Consider the following 26,876-nt stretch of genomic DNA (forward strand, 5'->3'; position numbering starts at 1 on the left):
CATTTGCTTCTTATTGTCTCAACTGACATTCCTTTGACAAGCAAATGCGAGAGTATTATTTCATCAGCGTAGATTTATGCTTTGTTTTAAGTCTGGTAATAGAAAAAACGTTTTAATAAGCGTAAACGAAAAATTTATATTTGGCTTTATGTTCACTTTGTTTATTTAGATAACATCAGCTATAGTCAGAAATATTTTTAACTAGTGGTACCCGCACGGCTTTGCCCGTAGTAGAAAAATTAAAAGGTCATTTGGTTCGCCTGTATATTTATAAATAATGGATGATGAATTTCTCGCCAATTTGCTGTGTGAATTTGCTCGCCCATGTTACGGTTCCACATTATGATAATTTCGTAATTTTCTCTTCCACGTTATGATAATTTGCTGGTTAAAATGTTCCCCAAAATTGTAATAGAAAAATAACAAATCGAATTTTCGAAAAATCGCTTCGAGTTCGCCACACCCAGCTGCTACAAACTAATTTTGTGTCCAATTTCATGAAAATAGGCCGAACGGTTTAGGCGCTGTGTGCGTCACATAGATCCAGACATCCATACACTCAGACAGAGAGAGATCCCGATATCCAGACAGAGAGACTTAGAGCTTTATTATTAGTAAAGATGCCCCTGAAAGCGTATTTCACGCAAAAAAAAAAAAAAAAAAACAGAAATTGTGATCAAAGATTTAGTCAAGCTTATTTTCACGCTTTGTATTAAAATTTAACACCATGGAAAATTGTTTTTAAAACATGAAATTTTTGAATATTACTCCTGAATGTAATGTTATTGTTTCAAATATGAAAGTTTTCTTAATGTTAAATATCAAAGCAGAGCATATCTACAGCCATCTGCAATTTCATTCTTAAAAAGTTAGTCATTTTTATGGAATTGATCACCATTATAGTCCTCACTAATTCACTCTGAAAAATCAATTTCACTCCTCCAAAAGTTTAAGGAGTATCTTCATGCCCTGAAGAATCCCACAGTTCTACCTTTGGATCAGGAAATCTTTTATGTCAATTCAAACCCCGTAAGGTTTGACAAATTTACACTTAAACACAAACCTAATCGAGTTTATATAGCTAAAGTTGGAAGTGGTGGATCCCTTTATCCTACATAAAAAAAAAAAAAAAAAAAAAAAAAACTAGCACGCATACCTTGGTTTCGGTGTTAAAAAAATCCACATTCAAATGTCGGTTTCATGTAACAGAAGCGTTGGGGCTAGATTTCGCGGTTTTTTAAAGCATATTTTTCTTTGAAGGTAAATATTTTCTCTGAATATAGCGAGGGGACTAAATTTTAAGGAAAAAGTAAACAATGTATCAGTTGTCTTTTGTTTCTTTAAATGCAGTCACCCATGATGTCTAGTGGATAGTGCTACGTCTTCCTGCGGAAATACACCGGAATTCTAATCAACGACAAGAAAAAGATATTTTATGTGCTCACATTCATAGATAATGATTGAGGTACGAATAAATTTTGAGGTGAACTTTTAAAGTTGAAATACAAAAATTTAAAGTTTTAAAAAATGCAAGAAAAGAAAAGTTTTTTTTTCGTGTGGAGATCAAAACTTTTTAAATTTTCAGAATATCAGCTAAATACTCAATCAACTAATTTTCCATTCAATCATTTTGTGGAAAAAAAAAAAAAAAACAGTCGCAACTTTTTCTTAATGATGAAATATGAAAAGAAAAAAGTACTAATATATTCACACTATTTGCAATGTTCTCGAATTCTTCGACAAAAAGTTTTATTTCCGGAGAAAATAGCGCTTTCAGGGATGCCCCGTACTTATATTTTGGGAGGGCAAAAATTCTCAACTTGATGAATGAAACGCAAAATTTCGCCGATTGATGATAATTTTGACGAACAGAAAATCCAAATTTGGCCAAATGATGATAATGCTGCAGAATGGAACTCCAAATTTCGCCGAATGATAGATGATAATTTTGCGGAAAATAATTTCAAATTTTAGCAAATTGTCAACACAATGTGCCGAAAAAGGAAATTTTTGGGAGGTCACAGTGACTTCCCATGACCTTAAATTGGGTTTGTTTTTGTCCCGGTACATTTTGGACAAAAACAGGTCATATTCCGCTCATAAATGTTCCGCATTTTCGGTTTTCAATAAGCCTAAAAACAATCAAATCGAAAACATTCATTTATTCTACCTATAAAGTTTTTCTCAAAAAGTAGATACACAAAGCAAACGTTCATTTAAAAAGAAATGAATTCTTATCGTGCTAAATGTTTTTCTTCATCGAGGTGCTGAAAATTGAGCGAGAAACTATACGAGGCAAAAATTAGAATGAGACGTTACGGTTTTTTTTTCAAAAGAAAGTAATTGAAAAAAAAACATGATTTGACTAATTTGTTTGAAAGTTAAAAGGACAAAATATACCAGTTATATTTGAGTTTAAGTTTTATCACAGACAGACACAAACACTTAAGTAGCCGTTAAGACCTTGTATTCAAGAAGTTTGAGGTTTAGATTTGAGCAAATGACTACCTTATGTAAGAAGATTTGCATTAAAATCTAGTTAATTTCATTCATTAGGATTTTCTCCTTCTCCCGCGTTAGTTAGTTTTTCTTCAAGGTTAAAATTCAGTCATGAAAGGAGAAGGAAAACAGCAGGTGCACTCTAATCAAACTAACGTACGTAAACGAAATTTGTGACACGTGTGTATCCACATGTTATACGTGTCTTGGACGTGTGCACGTGTATTTGGAGTTCCATTCGGCAGCATTATCATCATTTGGCAAAATTTTGATTTTCGTTCATCAAATTGAGAACTTCTGCCCTCCCAAAAATTTAAGTTCGGGCATCCCTGAAAACGCTATTTTCTCTGGAAATAACATTTTTATCGAAGAAAAAAGAACATTGCAAATAGTCTGAATATATTAGTAACTTTTTGTTTGTGCATTTTTCTTCATTAAAGAAAGTTCTGACTGATTTTTTTTTCACAGAATGATTGAAAGGAAGATTAGTTGATTGAGTAGAGATATTTAGCTGATGTTCTGAAAATTTAAAAAGATTTGCTCTCCATACAAAAAAAAAAAAAAAAAAAAAAAGAAAGAAAGAAAGAAAACATTTATTTTCTTGCATTTTTTATTAAAACTTTAAATTTTCTTCTTTTTCAATTTAATACCTCAAAATCTATGGTGGATTTACAGTGGTGGATCTCCCCTATGGCAAATATTAACATTCTGAGAGGCCCCTACAACCGTAGGATTAAAAACATGCTCGTAATAAATGCTTTATATAGTTCCGTAATAGATAAAGGGAGTCTGTTATGGTTTTTACCATTTTGGGGAGGTAGTCTACAAAAATGGATTTTGATGAACTTGAAAATCCGTCTCTGACAAAAATGGTTTAATTCTCTCCAAAAAGCTTAATTCTATGCTTCGCCGACCTTCTGAACATTGAACGAAAAATTATAAAGGTCAGGCTTTTAAAATTTTTTCTAAACAAAATCTAAGTTTGAAAAGCTAAGTAGGATGATTCGTTTGAAAACTACGAAGACAAAGTATCAGTTTTTATTTGAGGTCAGGTTTTAAAAAATTAGACTGGCATAACGACATTCACAAAAACTTAGGAAGCCGTTAGAGACCTTGTAATCAAAAAGCTTAAGGTTTTGTTTTGTGAATCAAATCGCTCATGTAAGAAGATTAGCATTAAAATCTAGTTACTTTCTTTCATATGGATTGTCTCCTTCTCTCGGGTTAGTTACTTTGTCTTCAAGGCTAAAACTGCATTTGATTCAAATTTTCCCAAGGAAGAGGACAGCGGGAAAACAAGTGCACTAAACGTAAACGAACTTAACACACGTTATACGTAGTCAATCCCGCTTAATAGAAAAGCCAATTTGCCACAATAAAATCTAATAGGCGGGATATTCCATTATCCGGGATAAACATAAAAAAATACTACGGCTTGTGACAGTGAAAATGTATTACATTAAGTGGGATATAATTTTAACAAGTATTCTAATAAGCAGGTTTGACAGTAATATTGAAAATGGGAACTGGTGTATTGCATGTACTAAAAATGGTGTTTCAAAGAAGCTCAGAAATGCAATAAAATGTGTTGAGACTGACAAAAAGAAGTATTTTCACAGTTTTTGATTTAAAAAAAAAACACACACACACACACTCATGTGATGCGCAAGTATACGTATGGGGTAAAAACATGTTCAAACGGGGGAAAAAACGTCATTTTTAAAATACCAATCGTGAAATTATGCTGCAGCTAAATTAATCGATAGCTAAAACATAACATTCAGACAAGAATTAGCCTAAAAGATTTAAAATAAAAAAAACTGAATGAAGGACTCTGAATCAGGACTACAACAAGGTGAAAAAAATCGATTTGAAAGTGTTTTAGGCAGCATGCATGAGAGTTTTGAAACTAAAATTTAAAAAAAAAATGACTTGACTGAATTAAAAGTATGAAAAATCAATTAAAAAAACAGTATTAAAGTGTAATGTCATTTTCTTTACACCAAGTTCAATTAAATACAATTTTAGAAGGTTTATATTTTTATTAAAGACGTTATCAAAACGATTTAAAAATCTAGTGTGTCTATTTTCAAGATCCATCCTATAAAAATTTCATGGTTTTGAAACAAAATGTCTGAAGATAACATTTTAGAAAAAGCAAAATTAATTTTAAAAATGTCACATAAAATGATGTAGCGATCAGAATAAAAGAACAGCAGATGGTAAAATGTCAGGCGATCAAGACCACGCTGTTCAAGTCGAATTCTAGAAAAATAATAGCTCTCTTTTTTTTCTTACTTATTCAACATTGTACTAGTTGATTCCTCTTCATTCCGATTGCTACTGCATGTGACAAAAAAGTTCAAAATTTCGCAGATACCAAAATTCCATTTTTACAAATTTTGCGGTTTCCGTAGATTCGGTGTTGAAACCTAGTACATTAGACGGCAAAAGGATGTTGATAATGATGGTGGTTATATCAACGATTAATAACAAAAATTTGTTAAAACTTTAACAGTCTAATCTTTATTTAAAAAAAAAAAAAAAACTTTCCGGCTCCCCAAATCCCTTAATCCTATCATATTAATACATATTTCCTGAATTTTTAAAATACTTCATTAGAATATGAAATAAACAAAGAACTTACCGGTGCTACTATAGTTCTATGTAGTATTTTGGGTAACAAGTTCTTTTTCACTCTCAACATGCGATCAATAAGAAAAATAAGACTAATTGTTTATGCAGAACAAAAGAAACTGTTGCAAGTGGGAAAATCTCAGAAACGGATAACAGCAACTGCAAGGACTACCATTTCCAAATCTTGCTGGGAATAAGATTGCTGTTCCTTCTATCATTTACAAAAGTCATGCCCAAATATCAATTTTTGTCACTCGCAACTATTTGTCCAATTTTTGGACTGTTAAACCTCACTAGAAGGGAATTCACCTAATAAAACTCTTTTCTGTGTGCAACTCCAGCTTCAAATTTCTTGCTGATTAAGTTTACTGGAAGAGAGCTCACCAAACAAACCTCAATCCTTTGCACAATCTTCACCAATTATGCAAGTGGAGCTGTGTCTCTCTCTCGTAGACTGTGGGTTTAACTGTATCCCATTAAGAATAAAATATGGAGCCAGGGAATAACGTTTAACTATGTAACTCTCACGTTCAAGGCTGAGCACAACTCAACTTAAACTATTGAAACGGGCACTAAGTGGTCACTCGTTTGCTCAGGACATGTGCAGAACGTATAATCTTGATTGCGTGATATAATGCTCAACGTGCTTAAGACTAAAAGCGGTTTTAATCAATCAGCTTGCGGTAGTTCATCTTCATCTCCAACGTCTTTGTTTTGGGAGGTTGCCTAGCATTTATCTAGTAATTATGACACCATTAAAGCTTGTTAATGCATCATATTCATGGAGAAGTATGAATGCCTAGTGAGGGTCTAAGCATTTTTTTTTCTTTTAGATTTTCAGATTGCAGAGCGGGTACAAAAAACGATTAAATGTCTTTTCTTCAGTCTAGCGGTTCTCTTCAGTCTAAATAATTTATTAGTTTGCAGTGGTGGCGAATCGGGGGGGGGGGGGGGGGCAAGGGGAGCGACTGCTCCCGCACTTTTTTTATCATCAAAGATTGCCTCAACGTTAAGACTTCAATTTCAAAACATTCTGAGTGAGATTACCTGAGCATTAACGTCACCAAATACTGTTTAAAATTTCAGTTTTCAAACTTTAGCAGTTTTGAAATTTTTCCGGGAGAAAATCCCCGAGCGCACTCCCTCCTTTCTTTACATTCAAAGATGACCTAAATTTGCGTTAAAAAGATTCCAGTTTGAGGGAAAAAAATAAGGAAGAAAACCCCCCTAGATAGCGTAAAACTGCGTTTTTAAGACTAATTTAGAAAAATATCCGGAGATCTTTTTCTGAAGACCCCAAAGGAAGTTCAAGACTGCGTTCTTAGGATTCATCATCTCAAAAAAAAAAAAAAAGAAAATACTGAGAGAACTTCCGAGCCCTATTGTTCTCCTTCTGAAAAGACATTTTAAAGAAAGTTCAAAAATGTTTTAACTTTTCAAAATTTCTGGTAAAGAATCCCAAACCCCTTGCTCTAAGTTTACTAAAGATGGCTTTAATTTGCGTCTTCAAGACATCAGTTTAAAATTATTATTATTATTAATTAGACTTTATTGAAAAAAAAACATTACGGGGACAACCCTGAAAACTCCTCTCCATTCCCCAAACGTAGAGAAAACTCTGCTAAAACGGCGCTTTTAAAACGACAATTCCAAAACATTTACGCAAGAGAACATCGTAAGTCCCCCCCCCCCCCCCGCCTCAAAAAAACCTTAAATAGTCTTTGAATTCCTAAAAAAAATTGCCCCCGCACTTATGAGCCCCAACCGCCGCCTATGTTAGTTTGTGTTGCAAACTGTGGTGGAAAGCTTACTGTAAATATAATCTGCTTATGTCAGTATGTTTTATAGCCCATTATCCCAAATAAATTTGAAATATTGCAAAATAAGACGGATAGAACGCTTTTTACTTTATTATTTACCAAGAATAAAACATAACAAAAATAAAACTGTACTTTCTAAACATAGAAAAAAAAACATATAATTTATGAAACGAAAGCTCACTCAGTGACTCGTAGATATGAATGTCACTAAGGGGCAATTTTTAGATAATATATTTACATTGATTTCTAACTTAATACACTGTCCTTTTTCCCCCTCTTCTTTTTTTTTAACCCCAGGCGATCAAAAAGAAGGGGTTTATAAATTTGACGTGCATATCTATGCATTTATCTTTGTGTGTGTCTGTGGCATCGTAGATCCTAGGCGGATGAACAGATTTTGACAGTAACTTTTTTGTTCAAAAGGTGGCTTGATTGATAGTGTTATTAGCTTCATGTCGTCTTTGTAGAACTTTAGTTATCAAAGATATCAAAAACCAAATCAGCATCATTTTGCAGTTTTGGTAGTGAAAACTCACTCGTACATTAAAAATATTGATGCCGATTAAAAGTATAAATTTTCTTGCGTTTGATGAAATTTGTTTGTAACTTCCAAGTTATATATAATTCCTTTAGAAACGCAGATGCTTACGATTTCATTGTTAGGAGAACAGGAGAGAAAGCTGAATGATTTTAAATATCTTAGCTGTCTCCAGCTTCTGTTCTACCGGGGAGGGTGACCCCGATCACAGTTGAAAGCTCGGGGTTGCTTTTTTTTTTTTTGATTTTTGAATTTCATACTTTTTTTGTTTAAGATACAGAGAGTATTTTAATGCATAAAAGTAAAGGTTAGAGTCCTCAAGAAAAATTAAGGTAAAAATACAAGAATGCTTTCCTAGAAATGCAATAATGTTAATATCACAGCTAGAACCATAGCAATGACCGTTGAATAGATGTTATCAACTTGTTACGAATTTTCGCTCTATATTTAAAAATACTTATAGTTGGGGAAAGCCTAATCCGGTAGCATCGCAATGCTGTGATTAGGATCTGCGTAGCCTTTACAATGTTAGGTTTGCTCCGACTATAGTCTTTCAGGGTAATTTTTAGGGTTTTCAGGGTTTCTTTATCGTTAACTACCCTACTCACATTAATACTAGTGTTATTGCATTTACTGGCATAAAACAGAATAAAAACTTCCAAAAAGTAATACAATTATATTATACCTACAAACACGCACACAAACATTTTTAATCTCAAACATATTTTTTTTTACTATCTCGCACTGTCCCGGTTTTAACAACGTATTATCATGGTTACAAACGATAGTTAAAAAACAGCAATCAAGTTTAGCATGATTCTTCTTCAAGTCATTTTCCTCTAAATCGAGAACAGTGTTAAAGACCTCAACTTGCTTTTGGGGATTAGGCGGCCAAAAAATTGAAGGGATATGTCAATGTAATGGGTACATAACCGGTCGCTCTCCGCTTGCAAAAAAAGAAACAACTACGTAAGAAGAGTCAATTTAGGTCGGTCAACTAGTGGAAGTTCATTTCACTTACATCGTCGTTAATATTCATAGAATATCGGACAGTGTAAATTGAATGCATCGATTCAGGGTAACTTTTAACCGCAACACTTATATTATAATATCGTTATCATACCTGATGGCGTCTAACTGAAGAAAAACAAAAGGGATGAATAGTTTTCTATAATGGTGAAATAATTAAAAAAAAAACAGTTTAAATGAATTATTATTAGAATTTAAGGTTCCTATAACTTAGTCCTTATAACAAAGTTCCTATAACTTAGGGGCCGTCCACAAAGGCTGTCACGCTCTGAGGGGGAAGGGGGTTGTGAAATTGTGAGTTTGTGAGTAGGAGGAGGCAGGAGGTAACAAGAAGAGTGACATCACGCATTTTTTTTTATCAGCATGCTTATGAAAAACAGTATGATATGTGACAAAGTGGAAGGGGGTCGAAAATGATAAAAAACGTGTGACATCATTCATAGACAGCCTTTAAATGTAGCTTAAAATCAAATTAGAAATGTTGCGTTAAGTAAATTATTTTTATTAAAATAGTAGTTCCATTTGCACCAGAAATAAAATTTCTAAAAGTTTAAAACTCCCTATTTCAATTTCATAGCATCACAAGATTTATTCCATAATGGGGTCGTTTCCAAAATTTTAAAAGTGTTTTTTTCTGAAAGAGCATGCTTAAAAACATAGGATCTGACCATTTTTTTAAATAATTTATTTAAATGTAATATTTAAAAACAAAATACTTAAATCTCTGCGCTTTCATTGTTTACACTTCTGTCGTGTGACATCACAAATGATGAAATGCCATTCAATGTTGCCATTCACAGAACAAAATATTTAATTCGCATCTTTACTCACGTGTATTGGCAACGATATGGTTGATACCAAGCGTAGAGCGTAATTTTAATTCGCTGCTTGATTATCCCATCGTGGAACCGTGGTAGAAAGATGCGCCAAAATGCATCATTTGTGACGCCATAAAACACCACGCCTAATTTGAAAGATCAGACATTTAAAAAAATTAATAAAAAAAAACTGTTAGGAAAATTAAAGTATTTTCTGGGTCCATGTAATTGTTTTTGCTCATTCAATCCATTTCAATGACTAAAAGTAGTATTTTTGACTGAAGGAAACCACCTCATTTATTATATGGCACGAATACAAGCGACAAAGGTATAGGGGACAAAATATTCCAATAATTTTCATTTAGCATTCAAAAGTAGCTTTCAAACAATAACAGCAGGAATATTGGATTAAACCAGAAATTCTTAGATTAGGCTCTGTGAAACCCGAAGGTTTCACAGTGACCAATTAAGGTTTCCACAAATCTAACATTCTTTCTTTTCACAAAGTTCAAATTAGTCACTTCTAAATCTATAAAAAAATAACTTTTCGAAACTTTTTGAAAAAGAGAAAAGAAAGAAGAAGAAGAATGTTAAACAACTCTCGTTTCCGTTCTCTAATCTATATCAGTGCTTCTCATCCGGAAGCCAATGTAAAAAAGAAGCATTATTTTTCATCTGAAATCATGCAATTTCTATTGCAAATGGAGTATTCTACCATTGTAGCAGGACTTATCAGTAGGTATCACTACAAAAATACCTTATTTGAGAACCTTCTGTTATACAAATCAATACCCAGAAGAGATACAGGATTGAAAATATATGCTTTTTCTTTTTTTAACAACAAAGTTCCATGACACTACTGCATTGACATTTGTAGTGATCTAGTAAAGGTCACAAATGACATAATTGATGGGCTTGTACAGCTTATTAAGTACTAAAGCTGTTCTAGAAGCCACTGAAAGACTCATACGTAGGCAGTTAATGAAAAAAAAAAACACTAGATTGTTTATTTAAAATTCTACTCGAGAACATGGAATGTGGAAATCCGTGTCATTTTTTACACACAAAAACTGTCTCGAGAAAAGATACCAACCCGAATTTTTGAGCCAACGAACGAGGTGCGTGTCTTTTTTATCGGAAAACAGTTCCGAAGCATAATGTTTTGACAAGCATTGGTTGGATAAAACTGCATATTTTAAGTGACAATTTTACAAAAATTAATGAAAATAGTGGTATTTTTAAGTGAAAAAAAGAAAAGCTTTTACTACTCATGAAAAAAAAGTGCTTTGAAGAATTTTTTTTTTTGGTCTTTTTGTATGCTTTAGTTTAGACTAATTGCGGCTAAATTAAAAAAAAAAAAAATAGAAGAAGGGATTAAAATAGGTTGAAAGATTAAGAAGAAGGGGTTGAAATAGGCTGAAAGATTTAAAAGATGGGATTGAAATAGGCTTAAAGATTTAGAAGACGTGGTTGAAATAGGAGAGACCATTATTATTAATATAATTACTGAACATGTGAAAGGTTTGAGTGAAGCTTTGAATCAGTAATTTTCAACTGAACAGTAGAGAGATCAAAATGAATTGTGGATTAAAAAGCAAATGCTTTGACGCGATTAGTATAAGAATACGAAACTTTTTTGAAATGAAATCTGCTTCATTTTTTCAGGGACGCTAGTGAGGGATAGGAATTTGGGGTTAACCTCCAAGAAACCCTATTTTGAAGCTTTAATTTAAACACTCCCAAAAGAAAATTCTGGTTACGCTAAAGCTATCCTCGTAACAGACATTTAATGCCACTTGTGTAACTATTGTGTTTAAAAGATGAATATTTTCATCTGGACACTAAAAAAATCTCAGTTTTAGGAATTTCTCACAAAATAGCAGACTAATTGTTTCGTAACTTTTGTAATATAAAAGGTTTGCTTCAAGCCGACATCTTTCAATAAAACGTGAGCTTATGGATGAAGAGATATCCAACAAAAGACTTTTCATTTAATCTCATTTCTTTTGCATTGAAAAAGTCGTTCCCTGTTTTGTGTAAGAAAACGTTGCTATTTTTAATTTTGCCTTTTCCGCAGAAATGTATTTATTTTTTTCTTATGTTATATTCCTGTTTCCATTGCATAGTTTTACGTTAGAGCCATTTTCTCTACATCTAGTGCAATTCAATTTTGAATATTTTTGTAAATATATTAAAATAATTTCATTCGCTCAGTATCAGACGTGTCTCATTACATACGTCCTTTACGAAGCCAAAAATATTATTTAAATAATGTTTCTGGAAATCTTCAAAATTTAATTGCATTATATAGAAAGAGAGTCTATGTTCTTCGTAAAGTTCATTTAATGAAGAAAGAATCTAGCATATTCGGAGTCTCTGATGGTCTTTTTAGGCAATAAGAGCTAAATTTATTGAAATGGAGTTGCCCTTAAATAAGCAGAAGTGAGAGCTATAAAGATGCTAAAGAACTGAAGCAAATTTGTACAGTATTTACTACTGGATATATGAATAATCCGAGAGATTTAAAACTATGTTTAGAAATAAAACGGATTATAAATACAAAAAATGACTGTAAAAATGGAGTTCATTAGATGTTACAATAAAACATATATTAAGCCACTGACATTATTTCTTTACTGTTTAATGTAAAGAATTTTGATTTTAGTAACTGATAATTGAAATGTACTTAATTCACCAATAAAAAACAACAAGTCCTACAAAAACCTTTTAACTTTCCAAGAACAGCACACATGAGGCAGAGAGAAGAAAAAGGGATGTAAATGCCATAATTAAAAAAAAAAAGCATATTAAAAAATCTGCGACCCTCACTTCCCCCAATCAACTCTAATTTGAATTCTGAAACTTTAAAATTCAAATTATGTTTTTCGCAATCGCGGGTTGCGACAAGACCCTACTCATTAGAGTTATTGTTTGTAGAAACGGTCCCCCCCCCCAAGCATATCCCTCCTTTTGGTTGGTTACGTGTGTAAAGTTTAGTGTGTGTGTGTGTGTAGGCTTAAGAGTGTGCACGTAGGTGATTGTGTGTATGTGTGTAATGGCGCGCGTGTGTGAGTGTGAATATGTATGAGCATGCGTGTGTAGGACATGGACGCCACCGTGCAGCAGAAGTGGATTTCGGGGGACAGTGCTCAGGACCAGAGGAGTCGCGTCGGTGGGCGGTGGTGCTGCAGAGGCCCCTGGTCCGAGCTGAAAAAGGAACCACAACATCAAGGACGTTCAAGTGAGAACAATAAGCAATCGTGATTGCTCAAAAAAAAAAAAAAAAAATGGATATAACCAGTGCAAGTAGTAGGAGAACTTCTTCTCTGTGTTGGGGCAAGAGATAGTACTAGTAGCCCTGGTAGTTGCTGCTATACGGCATGATTTAGAAGAAAAAAAACAATGAAAGCCTACCTAGAATCCGATCTTTAAACGCGTTTGCCTCAAAACTTTATTAAGTCCTCTTACATCCATTTGCTTCTCACTGCCTCATATTTCTCGACCCATTTCTCAGCTAAAGTAGGATAAACGTACGATCCGCTAAATATTGGCAAGGATAGAAGCGACAATCCACGTTACTTAAAGAAGATTTTTACGAATTCCTGTCTTTTTTACGAAATAAATTTTTTTTTGAAATTAAGAAGAAATTTGAAATCTTTGAATACGTAAAAAAATCACCTTTAAAAATAACGTCTCAATGTAAATGTTTACAAATAACTTCCCAGATAAAATGACAAAAATTCTATGTAGCATTCACAAATTAATGAACGAAGAAAAAAACCCCGAAAGTATATGAGTCTCAAAGGAAATAGGACAAATAATATTAAAGGTAAATTTAGTAATTACTGAAAACATTCGAAGCTCATAATGTGTATTTTGAAAAAAAGTATATTTAAATATCTACTTACTCAAGTACGACATATAAACCTATTACTTAATTAAAACAAGATAAAAGCCCTATATATGAAATATTGGCAAAATGAAAAACGACTATACATGGGTATAAAATGTATTTTGGCAAACCCCTCTGTTTCTAACCGAAGCAAACGAAATTAGAGTTGGAGAAGCCATATAAAAACGTCAAACAGAAATGCATATCGTCTTCGTCAGAATAACGTCACAGTATGAATCTCAACAAATATTTTTCCTCATAAAATGGCAAACATTATATCTGGCATGAAAAAATACATAACGAAAAACTAAAAAGAAACTACCTAATTTTTGATACTAAAAGAAAATAAGATGAATAATACTGAAGACAAATCTCGTTTATAAAAACTATCTTCTACATCAGAATTTCTGAAAAAATTTGAAACACATAAAAATGGCTATTGAAACCTTTACTCAAAATATGTATATAAACCTAACTATTTTTTCATCAAACAAAAAGTTCGATTCATGAAATAGCAGCAAAAAGAAAAACGACTATTCAAGTAAATTAAAAATATTTTGACATTACTTTCCTGTTTTTAACCGGAGTCAATGAAGTTAGAATTAGAGAAGCCATTTAAAAACGTCGAACAGAAAAGCATGCCACCTTCGTCAAAATAGCATCGCAGTGTGAATCCTTACAAATAATTTTTCAGATAAAATTTCAAAATTTCTATCCAGCATGTACAAATAACTAAACTAGGGGAAAACTACAAACATATATGATTCTTAAAAGAAAACAGAACGAAACATGTTGAAGACAACTCTCGTTTATCAAATTATCTTCTACATCAGAATTACTGGCAACAATGGAGACACATGATTTATAAAAAGAAATTAGCAAAACATTCGCGAACCATTTTGTCAGAATCACTGACCAAAATCAAAACACATGATTTGTAAAAATGAAAAAAAAAGGGGGGGGGGGCGGGGAAATTAAATGGTTTATGCAAACTTTTAGTTTCCCCAAAATGCAGTTAACTATTTCTGTACAAAAACAAGACAAAAGTCTTGCACTTGAAAAACTATTCGTGTAAATTAAAAATATTTTGTCATTTACTTTCCCTTTATAACCCGAAGAAAACGAAGTTGGAACTGGAGAAACCTTTAAAAACGTCAAACACGAATAGATGTCATCTTTATCAAAGGAAATTTACACTGAGAATCTTTATAAATTGTTTTGTTGTCAACTGAACAAAATCCTTTCTGACATTTAACAATTTCTACCAGAAGGGAAAATACGAAGATATACTTTAAGAAAAGAGAAAGAATAATATTGAAGACACAAATCTCCTCCATCAAAATATCATCCATATCAGCACTGAAAATATTTGAAGTAAAGGATTTGTAGAAAAGTAAAAAGGCTCCTGTAGGCTCGTACTTATTAAAAATAATGCATATATCTCTCAATTAGAACAGGATAAATGTTTAACGAAACATTAGCCAAAACACAAATGATTATTCAAACGAACTACGAAATGTTTCGACAGAATTTCCTGTTATTTTGTTAAAGCAGAAGAATCGGAGAAGCCATTTACAAACGTCAAACACTAATAGTATCATCTTCGTCACGTAAACGTCATACTGTGAATCATTACAAATGTGTTCGCTGATCAAATAAACAACGCTCTGTAAAACATTTACAAATTTCTGCTCCAAGAAAAACTACAAAGGTGTAATTTTTGATTTTTTTCTAAAAGGACGAATAATATTAGAGAAAAAACTCGTTTAGTAAATCATTATTCATACCAGAATTATTAAAACAAAATAATAATAATTATAATTGGAAAAGATAATTTATGGGAAAATATAAAATGCTCATCTAAATTTTTCAGTTGGTCATAAAAAGCACGAATCTCCAAATCTTTCTCAGCTAAATCAAGGCAATCACCCCATACATAAAGTATTAGCAAAAATAAAAACAAACTTTCATCTAAATAAAAGAAATCTTAGACAGATTTTTTTTTTTCGTTTTCCAATAAAGCAGTTAGGATAAGAGAAGCAATTTAAAAAACGTCAATGCGAATGAATATAGTCTTCGTCATTAGAGCATCGCAGTATAAACCATTACACATTATTTTGCTGATCAAATAAACAATATTGGATTTGGTACTGACAATATACAACCAGATGCAAAACTACGAATTCTCTTACACACACAAACTCACACGAATAATATCAAAGACAAAAACATTGCTGAGAAAAATCGAAATACATGATCTGCGAAACAAATAAGACGACCTTCTATAAAATTTTAAGTTACTCAAAATAAATAAATAAAAAACAAATAATTAAATAAAATAAATAAAATAAAATTAAATTAAATTAAAAAAAAACATGTCTTTAAATATTTCTCAGTTAAAACGATAAACATCCCACATATAAAATATGATTTCGTAAATTGCAAAATCGTTTTGACAGACTTTCCCGTCTTTTAAAAAAGAATCAAACTAAGTTAGTAACGGAGTAATTTAAAACGCTAGATGCAAATAAATATCATATCCGTCATGAGAGCAACACACAGCGAGTCCGTAGAATATATTCTGCAGAACAGTTATACACAGTTCTAGATATTATTTACAAATTGCTACCAGAAATGTTGCTATTGAGAAGACGTTCGTACCGAAGGCATTAGTATTCTTTCAAAAAATAGATCAAATTATATTGAATACAAATGCAGTTTATTATAATATTTTCCATACCAAAATTACTAAAACCTAAGTTTCGTCGTTAATTATAAAAATATACAAGACAAATTTTTTAAAATCATATACCATAGGGGAGAGCAAAAATATACAGAATTACATCAAGATTACAAATGATGAAATTGAATTAAAACAAACAAGCTTTCGAATGAGAAAATATTTTACGTGTTAAAAAAATATGCTTGCGTTAGATATATTTATAAGTTTGAAATAAAATGAAATAGTCAGATATCTGAAAAGCATAAGGGAAACTCGTCATCTTAGAACGAAAATTGTAAATTTATGAGAGTCTAGTGGAAGCTATGATGAATTCAACTTTTGGTTTAATTATTCAACTAGAAACAAAATTTCCAGCAATGAAACAGAAAAAAATTACTAAAACTAATGCAAGATGAATAATTTCTCAAACCCAAGCACATGAATTTAACAATACTATACTGATAAACAAAGTTGTTTTTGATAATATTTTCTTTATCACAAATTGCTGCCCTTTTATTTTAAAAAGAGAAATAAACGTCCTTACCTTCTGTATTCTTTTTTTTATTCTGCTGGAATGAGCTCGAATTGATTTATATTTTGAGTAACTTGGTTCACGGTGATGGAACATTTTTACATTATTCACCATAAGAAGCTCCTCTCTCCACAAATTATCAAAATCCCATATTAAAATAAGATTGCAAGATGTTCTGCATTTGATCGTTACGACGATTTATTTTTCCAGTTGCAAATAAAAACCAAATACTTCACCAAGAGGTCAACACAGGATGTAAATTTTAAACAACATGCAAAAAAGTTTCATATTTAAAAAATCGCGATTGCATTTGTCACAAAAGATTTTTTTTTACTAAACAGTAACTTGTGGCAACTCTCGGATAAGTTGCGATGAATAACTTGAAATAAATAAGTGCAAGTAGCCCGCAATTTAAATCGTCTGTCAAAATTCAATTCACAAATAAAGCAATCAATCCCAACAAAGCTTGTTATCAAAGAGCGAAAAGAACACTCGCATCAGAAATCTCTGTGAGCGGACGAATGAATCGGACGTGAGAGGAGCCGTAGTGATCGGAGAGGGTAATACAGAACTCCAATGACATCACTTCCGTCACGTGACACTTGCCCGGGTGCCAAGTAGCGGAAACTGGGGAAGTGCACTTTCTCCCAGCTTCTTCTGTCATCCCGTCCGCGAACTTAGTACCTTGGACTGAATTTCATAATCTCAGAAAAATAACGAAACAGAGAAAGAAAAAGAGGAACGATTATGAGAGATAGTTACGCGCGATGAAAAATAACGAGTCTGTTTGTATGATAAAAATCCTGGTGAATTAAGCAATTAAACTAAAGAGACGGCACTGTTTTATCGGCTTGGAAGTTTTCAGAGGGGAGCAGGCCCCTTCTTTTAGGGGTCAGAAGGGGGGCATTTTCCCCTCTGGATTTGAGAAACTAATGCAAAACATTTTTGTGAGCGTTGTTTTTGCCGCTTTTGGTAAAATGTGCATTGAATTTATACCTTTCGACAGTAACCGCCGGGGGTGGATACAGACTACTATTTTAGGGGGAGGGGTAGCAGGAGTATGCACAGAAATTTTGGGGCCCGTCAAGGATGACTTTTGCGGGACCCCCCTCCATACTGTTTACCTTTATATTTCGCACATCATTTAAAAAAACGTTGGGGCCCCTTCAGGTTCGGGCCCGGGTTAACAGGTGTCCCTTCTCCCCCCTTGTGCACGCCCCTGGGGGATATGTCTTGCTGAGAAATGTGCCCCTCCCCCACTCCCCGACCAACGAACTTAAAGTTTTGGGTGCGAAGAGTTTCTGAAACTGCTTTCTGTGTCAATAAAAAGCCCTAAATCGCCAAGGAATAATACATTACTAAATAATTTCATAAGAAACGAAAAGAAATAGTATTTCAAATGTTACTTCGAAATGTTTTTATGAAATGAAGAAAAAAAAAAGAAAAATCTGAAATCGATTACATTTTGCTCACAATTTGTTTGAAGACAATGTGGAGAAAATTTTGTCGACGGTTTAGGGGGAGTCTTGACCCTTCCTGACCCTCTACCTGTACCCCCAAAGGAAAGCTAGAAATAACGGGCCTAAAGAAAAGTTAACCTTACGTTAAAATGTTTAAAAAAAGAAATGTTTCGCAAATTAATTTTCGCTTAATACAAGGACGCTCGAACAAGGCGAGACGGCATTTTAGCAAGCGTGCGATGCGAATAATGGTTATCACTGGCCGCAGTATTTTTGTTCGTTCGCTCGGCACTAAAAGTGCCATCAAGTCTTGATGAAATATTGCATGGGATTTCACGGGAGCTCTGCTCCGGCATTTCTTTTAAATTTCACGTGAATTTTCACCAGGGGTGCTCACAGGGGAGGATTATGGTGCAAGTTTCGCCATCCAAATTTTTGGAGGGCATTTTTTAAATTTATTTATTTGAATTTATTTCTTGATTTTTTTTAAATTAAATTTTTTATTTTATTTTATTCTGTTTATATTTTATTTCATTTTTTGTTTAGTTTGTGTGTGTGTATGTGGCATGTCGTTGGCGTAGCACAGAACTTTTCAAATAATATAATAATAATAATATTTAAAAATAAATAAATAAATGCGTACATAAAAAGCATTTTCAACAAATAAATAAGATAAAAAAAAAGCTAAAAAATAAAAAATTGAAAGAGGGTCGAGAAAAGTTTTTTTTTGGGGGGGGGGGGGGAATTCTGCACCAATGAACTTGGAGGGTAGGGGGATGGGCACCAGTGGTTTTCACAATTCAGCTGGAACTCATACTATTTATGCATCCTGTACTTCTTTCATTAGAAGTTAAGCAACAGAGCTGCGTAACAAGCACTTTAAAATTCCTAAAATTACTTTTGGATCATATGGAAAAATAAAATGATATAATAAGTAAATTTAGTTACACTTACAGAAAATTCTGATTTAAAAACAAAGACAGTTTGGACAAAAAAAGTAAGTTGTTTTTATGCTTTAAAAGTAAATCCTTGAAAAATAATCATTTTATAGAAATTATTTTCAGCTTTAAATCGTTTTCAGTCGAGAGATTGTATCCTTATTTTAAAGAGCTAATTTTGCACAGGAGCTCAAGGGAGCTGAGCTCTTGCACTTTTTTGCAAACTTTAGGCACAGTTTCATTTTTTGGCTCAGTTCAAGTTATTTGAGCGTAAAAATGAGGGCGGTGGGGACTATAGGGCTTCCCTGCCCCCCCCCCCCCCCCTAGGGCTTGTTTTTCAGAAATTGAGCTCTGTTCATTGGAAAAGTATTTAGTATCTTACTGTAAAATAGATGAAATCAATGAAACATGGAGACAAAGTTTTTTTGGGGTTGGTGTGCCAAATAAGGTCCCTAAGGTTCCTGGCTTAATGTCTCGCTCATTTATAATTCAAAAGAAGAAAAAAATCCACGTGAAGTTTTAAGTTTCAATTATGGTTTTCAGCAGTTTTAACAGGTTAAAGCGATTTGGTTTTATTAAAACATATATAACCCAATGAGGCTAACTCGAAGGGGGAAAAAAGCGTTAGAAAATACTATTAAAGTGGAAAAAATTGAAAAATTCTTTATTGTCAAGAGAAAAGCAAAAGAAACCATATTTGATAAATAGAAAAACTTTATCAAAAATTCGATATTTACTTCAATGGAAAGAAAGTCGTAATAAAAAAACTGGAGTTATAATAAAGGCAATAATGGCCTTATTGAACCAAAATCTATTTTCCTAAGTATCAAATCATAAAAAAATGACGGTACAAAACGAAATTTCACTTTCTGAATTCGTAAACTGCATAAATTAAGCTTCAAGAACAATAAACAACTTCTTTTACGCAAATGGTAAACTACAGTCAACAATGAAGAAACGAAACATACTGCAAAATAAGGTCACATAATTTTGATAACACTCTTCTGTTCTAATTTGCTACATTGTTGCCCAAACGATTTATCATTAGTTTGACCCTCTGATGACGATGAATTCCTGATCTAGAGAATTCATCGTTAGGTCATTTAACCTAACAGAAGTAAATCTGTTAGGTTAAATAATTTAAAAAAAAGGTAGGTGGCCTTATTTGTCCAAATGGCTTTATTTTGTGCACTCACCTTATTGGTAGGATAATGTGATCGGTAAATAAGCACTTGAGAACAAATTCACTTTAAGAAATTCATTATGTCATTTAAAACTTAAAAATTGTTGCATTTGGTACTTTAAAATGCTGCTTCAAGTTTTCTGGCAGTTTAAATAAAATGTGGGGCAAAAACCAAATAATAATTTAAAAAACCGCCAAAATTTCTAGCTAAAGTCATTTTTGATATTTATTTAAACCAAAACTTCACTGAGACTTTTTCATATGCTACATGAAGAGCTTCTCAGTGCTGATCATTTATTTCATGCCCTCTACCTTTTTCTCTTAATTTCTTTTCGGTTTGCTTTTTACTGTTCCAAAATTGTTTGGATATATTTAATCCGTGAACGAACACAATATTTTCTAGTCCGAGGCATTTCAGATTTTATTTTATTTCAAAATATTGAAATTGAGGGTTCAGCATATATGCTGTATGAAGCGTCTCGTTTACTCATCGTTTACTTTATGCTCTCTACTTTCGACTTATAATTTGCTTTCACTGTTTTCAGATTTACAGTAAACTCTAGATTATCCGCAGATATTAAAAATTGCGGATAAGCTGCAAAAAGGTTAAATTGGGGGACAACAAATGTAAAAAATGTCCTTCGTCTCAAACGTGGATGTAAGGATGTATAGTAATTTCTAAAGTGAAAATAAATGCTGTGTAGAAAAAATGTTTTGTACTTTTTCGTACAACAGAACGTAACATCAATAAAGAACAAGTGCATGTACGATGAAAAAGTACAAAAAATAAATCAATAAATAAATACATAAAACAAAAACAACTACAAGTTTGACTTTATTGATTAATTTTTGAAAAAACATTGCGATTGTTTTTGCTTTTGCTGCAAAAATATACATTTGTTCCCGATTATTGATTGACACGCGGATAATTCGTCCCGCGGATGGTCCACTCGCGGATAATCGTGAGTTTACGGTTCTCTTTTCTGTTCCAGTATTTTTTCATAGAGTCTCTTCTTCCGTTTCTCTTTTCTTACTTTTTTATAACTGTATGGAAGGAAGTTATTGTGGCCCCTTTATGTACGAAAAAAAGATTTGTCTCCTTTAAAAAAATGATTATATTAATAAAAACATAGATAATTTAGTATTAAAAATCGAACTATTCATTAAATCTGCAATTGGACTACACTAAACTTTTATACATAGTCAAGTTCTTTGTAAAAATTAATGAGTCATGGTTTCAGAGGGTCGCTGTAGGTATGCTTTCTACAAATTGCAGTTCGCAATGTTGCAAATTTTAGAACCTCTTGCCTAAATTATTGACCATATTTAAAATGCTATTTAATGCAGAAATGCGTATGTGAGGGACAATTTCTGTGATGGATACCGGTTTGAGAATAAAATAATTTTTTCTGTGTACAGAATTAGAGTTATCTGAAAAAGTTTTCAAATGTGGTTGTTTTTACTCAGTGGATATGAATTCCTTGGAACACCTTCACGTTTTTGGAACAGTAAATACACAACTTAGTAATCACTTCTTCAAGTACTATACTCAACTCTAACGTGGGAAGGTAGAGTAAATTCTGAAAATGTTTCAGTTTAATTTTTTTTTCACCCATTATACTTAGCTTTATTATTTAAGGCTGCTTATATAGTTTTGCTGGAAATAAAGCAGAAACAAACGCCAAATTCCATTTCCCTATTGTTGCTGCAGAATCCAAAACACATTTCTTTGAATGTCTCAAAAACTGCTCTTTACCTTACCACAACAATACTACTTAGGTTTTAAATAAAAATGGCAATTAAGATAATAAACTTGATTACCTTGTATGCTAGGGACTTTGAGCGAGATAATTGAAAATAATACATGTACCACAAAATATATTTTGATAGCAACCTCTTAAAGACTAAGAAAGGTATATCCCCTTTATCTATGTCACCATAGGTTGGGCAAGTAATAGATTTACAAGGTAGCAATAACACTTATTAAGACCAATTAAAAGGCTAGTCACGAGACGATTTTTATTGATTTACAGCCTGATGTGTTCTGCGCTGCGAAGGCTCTAAGTTCAGCAGGTTAAATCCTAAGGAGAAAAAATAAAAAGAAAAGGGTTTTAACCAGGCGTACCTAACCTTTAGTTTTTTCCCTCTTGTCACATAAACATGACAGCTCTATCATATATGTCGGATCAGGAAAAATTAACAAAAATTAATATGCATAGTATATAAATCGCTCTTTGATAATGTCGTTGAATTCGCTTAATAAGCGGTCCTGTTCAGGGCCAATCCAATGTGCAATTACTTGTTAAAAAGAAAACTATTTACAAGCTCACAAATAAGTTTGTATTACGGCTATTTATTTTTTCTGGTTATCTTTAACGACTATAATCGGGCCACCCACAGTAACTTGATTATGTCTAACCCAGGCTGCACTTGATCGTAAAAGTTCATTAGGTAGTAGATCAGTTGAAAGGATAACAGTTAAGTTACTGCATTTAGTTCAGCATTGGTCCATTAAAACATTCGAATGATTAAGAAAAACATTAAGCATGCAGAAATAAAACTGAGAAACTGAAAAATAGTAAATCATTATAGAGAAAAAAAAAAGATTACTATTAAATTTTGTAATTATAGGCTTGATTTGACAAACATGTTCGGATAAACGTTTAAGAAGTAAATCTCTCCTGCCAAGAAATGTTTATGAAGAACATTCTCCTGTTTGAACATTTTAAGATTTATTATCATTTGCCCAGTGGTTGAAGAACCCGGGCACCTTCACTATAGCTGCCCAAGGACTAAATCGCCAAGCACCCGGGACGCATTAACACACTGGTAAACAAAAAACTGTAGAGTTAGTGATTGCCAGGTCACCAGTGATTGGCATTTCGAATAAAAATGTCCTTCAATAAGATTCATATTCAATCTTTTAAAAGTAGAAGGTTGCATACCAAATGAATGCACATTTACTTTAAAGACTACTTCTTCAATTCATGTTATTAAATGATAGCAGTGCATAGGAAAGAGAAACAATTGTGGTTTGTGTCAAGTCAGACATTTTTGTTGCAAGGGATATTTTTGTTGACTTAAAATATATTTTAAATTTTGGTTGTCAAAAGTTTTGTTTAGTTGAAAGGTGTTCCTCTAAGTGGATAGAAGTATATTTTAGTCCCTTTTTGGATTTTTGAAGTAACGATGGATGCCATTTAGTGGTGCTTCCGTTTTGCTAATCTCAAGTAATTGGTACATGTGCCAATAGTCACTGATGTGTTGTGCAATGCGTCAGTAGTTTGATTTCTGATACTTTTGCAGCATCAATATTTTAAAGGTTGTATTATTGATTTGAATTCTATAGAATCTGCTAAATTTTTAAGAGAAACAATAAAAAACCAACACGTTTGGCCATCACTGTCAGATATTGTGACTGTAGAGATCCGTTTATTTTGTGTGGTCCCTTAGAATCATCGGGTAATGTTCCCTTTTCTGTGGAAAACAACTATACTTCATAAACTCAAAGCTGCATACCTACGGAGTAAACAGCAATAATCTCAATATTTTTTTCCATGTAACACTCCAAATTAATTTTTATTTTTATAAAATCTAGCATTAATTTATGTAAAATTAGCAACTATAAATTTATACTTATGTTTCTTATGATGATAAAATTTTTATGAATCGAAAAGTAAAGTGATTAAAGTAAAGGGATAATGTGTTTTTCCAGTTCTGTAAATATGTGCCAATCACTGGATCACAAGGTGTTATGCACTGGTGTATTAGGTGCCAATTACTGGTGATTTTCGTAACTTTTTATGCATAAATTTTTATAAAAATATCTGTTCAAATATTTTTGTTTTTAGTGAACTAAATAGATGCACAGATGAGCATTCTTTGATTCAAAAATATTTGAAACTGAATATTTCTTTCTAAGTAATGAAAACAGAGGTTTAAGGGCAAATTCTTAAAGTGCCAGAGTGCCGGGGTCGTTACCCTAAAGGTGAGCATTAAAAATGCAGGTCCTTCACTAATTAGCAGTTTTAAACAGTCAATAAGCAGCTTACATATTCAATCGCGACTTTGAAAATTCACGTGTTTTCAGTTTTATGATTTAATTATTCACACATCCTATCACAAATGTTCAATACATGCCAAGACCGGACATTATGATCTTGTAATCTGAAGGACGCAAATAACGCCAGGGGTGAGTTGGATACTCGTTACTCGATCCAAAATCTTTCTTAAATTTTATATTCTGAAGAGGAATGTCTAAGAATTTTAATTAGGAGCTTCAAATCATTCCAAGGAAAATAAACACAGATCCATTTGCTTGGGCTAACGCGAGCATCTAAAATCAATAGATGGTTTATGTGGTAATAGCGGAGGTCTCTATGATGTATAATGACTTTTTAGTTTTAGCAATTCCGTTCTTTTTCTTTATTTTCTTGAAGAGTTAGACACTAGACAGGACTTTCAGAAGTGTAGTAAAAAGCTGACCAGTGGAGTCTGAGTCGGCGCCTTAGTCGTGAAGACGGAGTTACACTGAATTTGGGTTAAAGGAATTGGAGTCGGGAGTCAAAGGTTTAAAATTCTGAGATTCGGAGTCAGTCATTTTCCCACCGAATCAACAATTCTGCCAGTGCTGCGAAGAGAATCAGAAGAGGATTAATTTTGGGGTGAAGAGTCATAATAGAAGGTTCTAAATTTCCCGAAGTCGATCCTTTTGCTTGAGACTCTGCAGTCATGGTAAGAATACAGCCTCCTTACATTAGTCCTGGTTGTTTTCCTGTTAGTCATCTGAAGCGGAGAAAGATAGCAAGCAAGTGACAAGAAGTGGAGAGAGTGTCAAGGAAGTTAGTGACTATGAAAGACAGTTGATGGTTGGCAGGCCCTGGAGGTGGATTTGCTGAACATAGTTGGGCCTGTAGAGTAGTTGTTAGAAGGCAAATTCTTCTTTCGCTTCCCAGTTACCTTCCTGTTCGTTACATAAAGTGGGAAAAATTTGTGCAAAAACGTAACAATGGAGAAAGTGCCAAGAAAGTTGGTGACCGTGGAAGAGCAGTTGAGGAAATGGCAATCTTTGGAGGTAGAGAAAGATATGGTTGGGCCTGTTAGTTGCTTATGAAATATTTCGAGCCAGCAAATTAACAAAATACGATTGGTCTCAACTTCGCAATTGTCTAAGTTACCAAGTTTAAAGTTACACTATGGTTCTGCCGGTAACTTCAGGATTTTAGGCTTTGTACATTCGTTTTTCTATTTTTCATTGTTTTATATACGTTTCCATGGATGAAAAAAAAAAAATTGACGATCATGTTTTGTGCAAATATGTTTGGTGCAAATCAAAAATACTGTTGATTTTCTTAGTCATCTACATAGTTCTCTGTTATTACTTGAAGTATTGAACTAATTAGAACGTGATTCATTGCTCGAAACTAGTTTTCAAAGGAAATAAATAAGTGAGATTGCTATTCTAGCTCAAACAAAGTTAAAATGTTATTACATTTTGCATTACATTATACGGAAATATTTTAATGCACGATGATACCCCATTTCCACTCCCCGTTATTTAGCAGAAAAATGAAATTTTGACCAAAAATTGCTTTGAAGATAAACAATGAAAGCATTAAAATACTTTAAAATACAAAACTTGCAGAAAAAAACTATCGGATTTCCTTCGAACGGGTGTCTAAGTACGAAAGTACTAATAAAAAAATCTGTGAAATTTCTAGCGAAATCTGTTGGACAGTTAGCAACACACAGATCTAGAGATTACTTTTTATTCCCATAGCTAATTAAAAAAGAAAATTTTAAGACATACTGATTTCCCTCGCTCCTAATTTACGAGCAATCAGAAATTGAGCTCTGCTTCTTTTTATGCATTTAGAAACATTCACCGGTAATTAAGTGGACAAGTCGTTTGAAGTAATTTATTGGCTATTCAAAGATAATCTAAGTAACGTCCCAAGACAATGAACTTGTTTTACGAGTTTTACTGATCAATTTTCCAGTAAGGGGACATTCGTGGAAAGTTATTTGATCATATTATTTGATTAAAATGCAATGTGGGAAGAAAAAAGTAAGTGGAAGATTAGAAATTTTATTGAATCATTTGTGATTACGAAATGGGCATGTTCCATTAGGCAAGTCAAATAAAAGCATTTGACAAAATTTTATTCAAAACAAGAAACAAAAATGGCTGATAATTTGCAAATGCAGTAACAAACCCACAAATATAATTGACCCAATAATGCTTTAGTCGGGAAAATGATTCTTTTATTGCTTTTACCATCTAGATAAAGTCCATAAGAAGGACTGAACACATTGATTATAATGGTATTCTGATTATGAGTAGTTATTTATTTTTCAATATTCCATTACTCGCTAATGCAATATTGAAAAAATAATTTCCGTTAATCAGTATACTTTCCATGATACAGGGGATTCGCTCCAAGCTCGATGGCGTACTCCTCACAAATGCCATGACGCACCCCTCAAGAAATAAATTTCCCCTGAAAGAGCCCGGGACTGCATTTCACCCTCTTTAAAATTTTCAATACTGCAGTCTGCTCCCTTCCCTCCAAACTCCCTCTTTCGTGGATATCCCTGCGAAATCTGACTGCGCTATATTTCAGCGTCAGTGTCCAATAAACAATCACTTCAAAATCAGTTTTGTATTTAGATTACACACTATCTTTTGAGAAAATATGTCGGAAATTACATAAAGTTTTTACCTTCTTGCAGGAAGAAAAGCAGTGCATTCACGAAAAAGTTTTCGCCTAGATTTTAATCAGAATTAAAATTTTTATCACGTATGAGT

The 26,876-nt window shown here is 32.9% G+C and overlaps 1 protein-coding gene across 2 annotated transcripts in view; it reads right to left on the minus strand.

Moving 5' to 3' along the window:
• Positions 1–17,010, minus strand: part of LOC129226070 (cGMP-specific 3',5'-cyclic phosphodiesterase-like) — an 89,174-nt gene extending 72,164 nt beyond the window's left edge. For both annotated transcript variants that reach the window (XM_054860655.1, XM_054860654.1), the window contains exon 1: positions 16,500–17,010. In XM_054860655.1, coding sequence (XP_054716630.1) covers positions 16,500–16,601 — 102 coding nt within the window. In that variant the 5' untranslated portion in view covers positions 16,602–17,010. The remainder of the gene's footprint in view (positions 1–16,499) is intronic.
• Between the last annotated feature and the right edge of the window lie 9,866 nt (positions 17,011–26,876).

This window comes from Uloborus diversus, chromosome 7, assembly GCF_026930045.1.
Source record: "Uloborus diversus isolate 005 chromosome 7, Udiv.v.3.1, whole genome shotgun sequence".
NCBI lineage: Eukaryota > Metazoa > Arthropoda > Arachnida > Araneae > Uloboridae > Uloborus > Uloborus diversus.